The 7,500-nt window shown below is 39.4% G+C and overlaps 1 protein-coding gene across 1 annotated transcript in view; it reads left to right on the forward strand.

Annotated features, from left to right (window-relative positions):
- Positions 1 to 7,500, forward strand: part of LOC138020271 (TNF receptor-associated factor 3-like) — a 15,361-nt gene that overhangs the window by 7,664 nt on the left and 197 nt on the right. The window contains exons 2-5 of the mRNA XM_068867281.1: positions 1,328 to 1,484; positions 1,739 to 1,897; positions 3,180 to 3,335; positions 3,904 to 7,500. The exon at positions 3,904 to 7,500 is cut by the window's right edge and continues 197 nt beyond it. Coding sequence (XP_068723382.1) covers positions 1,328 to 1,484; positions 1,739 to 1,897; positions 3,180 to 3,335; positions 3,904 to 4,956 — 1,525 coding nt within the window. The 3' untranslated portion in view covers positions 4,957 to 7,500. The remainder of the gene's footprint in view (positions 1 to 1,327; positions 1,485 to 1,738; positions 1,898 to 3,179; positions 3,336 to 3,903) is intronic.

Here is a 7,500-nt window from a genome sequence, read left to right on the forward strand (position 1 = left end):
TGAAAGTGAGATGACAGATGGTTCTGCCTCTTTTTATTGTAAGTAAGCACTCAAAATAACTTCAGTAACAGCGTGGGAATATTTATAAATGTGCATGTTGAATGCAATCAACTATTCGAAAAGGAAACCGCAGAAAAACTGGGCGTCTGGAAAAGCAGGAGCCATGGATGAAAGGAGTTCAGAAAAGAAAAGTAAAAGACAAAATTCACCTTATTTATTGAAATGCAACGTTAATATAAACAACTACGGATCTTGCATTCCAGATCTCGCGGCACTGGAGATCAAGAAGAAACATGGGAAATGTGAGCACTAGCCTGCGTGGCAGGCGGTCGAAAGGGAAAGAGAAGGGAAAGAGAGAACGAGGAGGGCGCGCGTGAAAAGACCCCTAATTAATATGCATACATAAGCCAGCTGCCAAATCTCTAACTGTCAAATGGCATCCAATCAAAAACATTTTGCAGGAAAATGCACTACACGGGTTGTTGTCTACCACGCCATTAATTATTTCCAAAAACTCTCATGGTGGAAGAGTAGTTCGAAACCAAAACACCGCCGCCCGAAAAAGGAGACTTCCTCTTTTTCCTTTCTTATAGTTAGCACAAACTTGACTCATAACGAACCCAAAGAATCTACCTTGACTATCACCTGAAAAAGTACAAAAAAGAGCTCACACAACCTCAGAAAAAACCAAGCGTGAATGAGATTTTTGAGTATGAACCTGATTGACCGGATAAGCCCGGTTACAAGAAAACTGGGATGAAATTTTACGGACAAAAATTGGATTCGCAGTGATTTCCTTCGCTAGTTTAAGGGAAATTTAGAGGATTATAAGGTTTCTAGGAACAACTCACGCCCGGGTGGTGTATTTCAGCACCTTAATCTACGTTGAAGGTTTTCCATATAAAAATTCATCCAGTTTATTGAGCTGACACAAAGAGGGCCCAACTAACCCTGGACAATTCATTTTCTTCGATGATGTATCTATTGCTTGCCAAGGGACCAAAGGACAACTTTAAAATCGAAGTCAGCCCCAGGCTAAAGATTCGAACTTATGACCTCCATAAAGCAGTTGCGCTCGGCTATATGTAAGTGATCATTAGTGATCATTATATATAATCATTGAATTTTCGACTTCGGATATTGTGTTTCTAGCTTTCAGATTGGTTCACTCAATCTCAGTTACCAGCTCATTTACTGTATGACCTAATATGGAAACTGATTGCGACAAACCGTTGCCAAGCTGAAGAATTTGCGTGCGGAAAGCGGAATTTCCTGGAATTATCCAACGCGCGCTGATGGAATAATTGCTAATTTTTCGTTTTCTCAGGAAAAAGAGTTTGCTATGCCCTGTGGATGGCAACCAGATTTCACAAGAAGAATCCTTTCATGACAAGTGCTGCGAGAGGGAAATACTGGATCTCCGTTGTGGCTGCCAATACCGAGATAGAAACTGCGACTGGACAGGCGAGTTCCGGAATTTGAGGGTAGGTAAAACGAAGCTTTGCCCTATTCCACATTGAAAAAGGTGTCAGGAATTTGTTCGTGAAATCAGGAGAGAAAATGTTAAATATTTCTTTAGCATTCGTCATTTTTTTCATTATTTAAAGACAGTTTTCATCTTCTATCGGTTAACCCTTTTACGACTCTCCTATTGTAGAATGTATGCGACCCTCCCCTCTTGGACTGTAGGATAATAACTGAAAATTACTATCCCTAAAAGTTTGTATGAAACTCCTAGGACCATGAAGTAAGCTGTCTGTATGGTGACGTACAGTGTCAAGCCTGTGGTGGGACAGTAGAGCGAAGGAATCTCGAAGAACACAGGTTAAAGGTCTGTGTTAACAGAGCAGTGATGTGTTCATACTGTGGAGGAAATGTGCGTCAAAACAACATGAAGGTATGGCAACATGCACAACTTAATGCTGATAAGCTGGATGGGTTGAGTGAGGTCACTAATGGATTGATAGCGGCTACCAGAGGTTCCTTTACATGCCGTTTTTTTCGTATAGGAAAGAAATAGTCACGAATCCCAGAACATTAGGAAACTGGAGTAAATGAGTCTTGTGTCTTATATTCCTTGCCACGTCCCAAACAATTTGCAGATCAAACTCAAATTTTGGGAAAATTTAATGACTGTGCAGCTGCTCAGTCCGTAAACCATCATCCACTGCCAAATATTTCCTCAGCTTGTCTGGACCTGACGCGGTCTATTCAGCCGTTTAAAATATCTTTTTTATTCAAATAATCATTTGCTGCCTCGTTCAAAGTTAAAGTAAATGTCCTTTTGAATTTTGAGGTTAACAAGAAGTCATCAAGGTATTACTTGAAACAGAAGAACAGTTAACTCGCACTTCAAATACGATTTAGAATTGTTACTCGTACCGGGCCTTTTTTATAAATGGCAGACAAATAAAGTATTCTTTTGTTTCAATGCTAAGAAGCCTCCTTTTTTGCCTCGTTAAAATGCAAAACCAAAATGAGGCCAGTAGGTCTGCTTAGCATTAATAATACAAAAGAATAATAAATCGTCCGTCATTTATGAAAGTAGTCTATTGGCCACTTTGAGGTTCCGCGGGAGACAGGGTCGAGAGCCTTGTTAAAATGCATCGTGAGACTGTTTTGGGGGACGCATTTTTATCATTGCGTACGCGGAGCTAGAACTCAAGTTGCAAGAAAACGAGGTACCAGGCGCTGAGCTTCCTAAATCACAAGAATATTGTACAATGGAAATTTTAAAACGATGGCTCGCTTCCAAAGTGCAAACCTGTCCGGGAAACAAAAGGATTTGATCAGAGAAGGTCAGGGAGATGGTGGTGCATACAACGTTTACTTACTAACAACGTACGTTACAAAGATTTAACCCAAAGTTATTTATCTTACAAGAATATACGAAAGTCTTTTTGCTTTGCAGAGTAACGGCGACTGCATAATCGGTGGCTCGTCCCCAAAACAGTCCCTCAATGCAATCCAATAAGACCCTCGACCTTGTCTCCCACGCAACCTCAAAGTGACCAATTAGACGCTTAAAAATCGTATGCGTTTGCACCACATTTAGAGGGATCGTACTGCTTTTTCCCATCGTGTACGTCCCTCAGACGGGGACTTTAGTGGAGCAAGTTCACAGGAGGCAACCCACCCCGATAACACTCGAACATTCAAACTTATTGATTTTTCTTTAGGATCATTTGGAAATTTGCCGAAAATTCCCCGTCACATGTCACTCACTCTGCGGAAAAGAGACTATACCACGTGATATGTTAGATGACCACGTGACTACAGAGTGTCCTCAGGCGGAGGTGTTATGCCCTTTTGCCGCTCATGGTTGTGAATTTAAAGTAAGTACCTTCTGTCATTTAAGCTGTTATGAATAAATTAAATATGTTGAAATCTTTTTAATGCATATCAAAATTTCAAAATCTTAAACTATTCGTAAAAATAAAATAAGAAGGTTGGCCAAAAAGGATTGGGTCAGACCGTTAGCTTAGACGATGATGATGAACGATTGATGATGATTGAAATTATATTTCCGGAGGTGTCCTCTGGTCAGTAGGTGAGTGAGTAGGCGCAGCAAAAAAAAAAATTAATAAAATTGTGTTTCGCTGGCGCATGATGTCCAGAAATGTCCCAAATTAGATACATAGCTAGTTCAATAAGCGTCACGAAGTGTCCCTTTGCTTGTCTTCCCCGAACTTCAACATCACTCGTGTCTGGGAACGTCACAAAGTGTCCCCCAATTGCTTCTCCTCATGTAAGTAAGGATAATCAGCTGCATTTACCCTATGCTAAAAATAAAGAAGCTAACTTAAACCTTTGCCTTATTGTTAGAAATAGTTAGCAAAGGCTTAGACCATATAAATCACTGCTTTCTCTGTTTCTTTATTAAATACCTTCTTTCACGCACAGGGTAAAAGAAAATTTATTGACGAACACCTAAAGACAGCTATAAACGCTCACGTAGAAAAGATGAATGAATCAAGCGTTGAAAACCAAAAGAAATATGCACAACTGGAGGAGAAGGTTGACCTTTTAGAGAAAGAGAAAAATACTTTAGACCAGCAACTTCAAAACCAAACCGAAGAACTTGCAGCAGCAAGAATCAACATCCAAACTCAGCAAACTAAAATAGCCCTGATCGAGAGATCAATGAGTAGCCAGCAAAACGACTTGGAGAAGCTACACCGTGACCTAGAGGCAGCCGCGGATGGTGAAAACGGAGCGGTTGTCTCCTCTCAAATTGAGGAGATTTTGAAGACAGTGAGGGAACATGAGATACTGGTTAACAATTTACAAAGCGAGTTGGCGCTGGTCAAGGATATCAGTGTTACTCCGAAAGACAGCGAAACGCGATGGTCTAGCTCTTTTTCAGCTTCTCACTCTCCCTGTGAACGTCGTTTGGACAGAAATGAGCATCAATTAGCTTTGCATGAAATTCAACTTTCAGGTCAAAATCTTCAGATTCAAATGTTGGAGTCAACGTCATACAATGGAGTTTATCTCTGGAAGATCGACCAATACAGCCGCAGATTCCAAGAAGCCGTTTCTGGAAAGACCATTTCGATTTATAGCCCTCCGTTTTACGTGGGACGGTTTGGGTACAAGGTGTGTGCCCGTCTATATCTCAATGGTGATGGGATGGCCAAAGGAACGCACTTGTCCGCCTTTATTGTCATTATGCGAGGCGAATACGATTCTTTGTTACCCTGGCCTTTCCGTCACAAGGTTCACTTTACTATCATTGACCAGGACAAGATCAGACATGCCATTGATGCATTTCGTCCTGATCCTGACAGCTCAAGTTTTAAAAGACCGACTTCTGAGATGAATATTGCATCCGGCTGTCCGACTCTTCTTCCTCATACAGAACTCCGACAGGGTGGCTTTGTCAGGGATGATATCATGTTCGTAAAAATCAACATTGACATGAGGGACCTTCAAGGGGATTTATGGACAAGCTAACACCAGAACCAAGGATATGTCAAACTATTTTTTTTACAGGGCTCAGAGGACAGTGAATAGCTGGCTGGTGTGCACTGAGTCAATGCATGATATAGAATGATAGGAATTTTGTTTGCTTAATATAACTCTATATTTTTGATGGGGATTTGTTTCCATGGACCTTTGGGATCAAGTGGTTTTCAATTAAGTGTGCTAAAAGCAAACCTTAAGTTACTACTGCGGCCAATCGCCGCAGGTGTGCAAACAGGACGACAAACCAAACAGAATTTGAATTGAGCAAATTAATGCATTCCGTTTACCAGAAGCACGCGATGGCTGGGTTGCTTTTCATTGGTTGAACAAGTTGCACTAATTCTCTACTTGCACAAAGTCCCATAATACACCTCTTTTACTCTCCCCCTCCCCCCAAAATTTGCATAGGCATTGTTTTCTAATTCTCTTGGGACATCTTCACGTCCGAGGAGAAATTGCAAACAATGATTATGAAAAATTTGGGGGGGGGGGGGTAAAAGAGGTGTATTGGGGGATTTGTGCAAGTAGAGAATCCCCAACTGTAGCATAATAGCTATCGATAGTCGTTTGGAAATCGCCTTCATAAACGTTATTTGCTTATTCATTTTGTTCAGTGCACAGATCATATGACCGTACTCGGGAGACTTTATCAATAGTCTTGTTCATAAAAGAGTACATGCGTGAATGGAGGAGTATGACCGATTTTGAAAGGAAATACTGTCTGTTTCAAATGTTGTCACGTGATCTACATTGGGAAAGCAAAATGTGCTATCGAATAAGTTTTTTAAGAATCATCTGCCCTTATGCTTATTTTACCTTCAAGCTTTATTTTAGCGTGAAATTTTGGGGTTTTTTGGGATGATTTCGAAAGACAAAAGAATAATTCATCGTCCGCCTTTCGTCATGATCAATCTTTTCAAACTTCGTTATTGTGTGGAACTTCCACGTGTTAAAAAGACATCGATATGAGTAATAAATCACAGGGATTTTGATATATATTTTCATACTTTATATTTCATATATTTATGGGGATGGACATCTAGACTTATATAGGACATAGTTGTAAGATTAACAAAACGTAAAGGATATTTACAAAAGGACATAGATTCATTTTAAAAGGAACGAGTTGGTAAAACTCGATCGTTGCATTTTTAATAAGACGATCACGTGGATATTGCATTAATTTAATGTGCCATAAATTTGACTGAAAAAATATCGAGGAGTGAATTTAATTTCGCTCATATTTAAGGTTAAAGTTATAAATAAAGAAATTAACGATATTAGCTAATTTAATTAAGTTATTTATTTGGAGAAAACGAAGCAAAAAGTCAAGAACATATTTTAAAAAATATCCTGAACGAACAACTATCTCATTTTAAGCAATCTTTTAACGAACGGGAGTTCGTAATGTATTTAAGGAAATATACATTTATACATCTTTTGTCGATAATTTATTGTTAGTTAAAGGAAACTCTAACTCCCACAAAAAGATCACATTATTCCCTTGGGAGTAATGTTGTCAATAAAATTTTGTTTGAAATCTCTCCAAGAAGACTCTGTATCAGAAAAATTGCTTATTTTTCAGGGACAAATACACTCGGTTTTCAATGTTACCTGTTGATAGTTGAACTAGGGTATAAATGTTTGCTCCGGAAAGCCGCCGTAAACTGAGAACAAGAGTCGATAAGAGTTGACGAGCGTTCAAACTCAATGTGAACGCAGTGGAGTCAATGAAAGTGAGACGCAAGTAAACGAAAAAACCTGGGGCTGAGCGCGCGTGCTAAAAAAGTAGTAACTGCTGACCGCAAAACTGACGCTTAGTTCAAACAGAGCCGGCCCATGCCAACTCCAAAGAAAAATATGAGAAGGCCCAAATTCGATGTGAACGTGATCGATAGTCAACGAGAGTAGCCGAGAGTGCTTGAGAGTTCAGTCTATAAAACGGAAACGAGTTTCAACTCCAGCCAACTCTCATCGACTCTTCTCTAGTTTGTTTGGTACCAGCTAACAAGAGACCATGAAGGATGTACTTTGTTGCTATTTAATGGACAAGAGTATTTGCTATTCACGCGTTAAGTGGGAAATATTTAATTAAAAGGAAAAACTTGTTTAAGTTAGTACCTAGTTCTTTGCAAAGCAATCATTAAGTTTTTTATAAAATAAATGTTGAGAAGTCATTTCAGGAACTTAATTTTGTGGCATTGTTTTATACGTCAATACGGAATGGATACAACAAACGAAAAAAATATCACGGCAAGAACTGACTGTCTAAACAGAAACGGGCGACTTAGATCGTTGACTTCAACAACATTGTTGCTTAACACTGACAAACAGGAAAATCCGGGTACAACTGTGACTCCGATTAAGGCATGACTGTGATGTACTGTACTAACTAGTATAATTATACATTGGTGTTACTAACTCGATTTTGATTGGCTATAAGCATGCAGCTAATTCTTGCTTGCTCTGTTTCTCTTACGTCATACCTACAGACAATAGATTTGATATATGTAAAATTGACGTCATACCTAC

This window comes from Montipora capricornis, chromosome 2 (assembly GCF_036669925.1).
Source record: "Montipora capricornis isolate CH-2021 chromosome 2, ASM3666992v2, whole genome shotgun sequence".
NCBI classification, from domain to species: Eukaryota; Metazoa; Cnidaria; class Anthozoa; order Scleractinia; family Acroporidae; genus Montipora; species Montipora capricornis.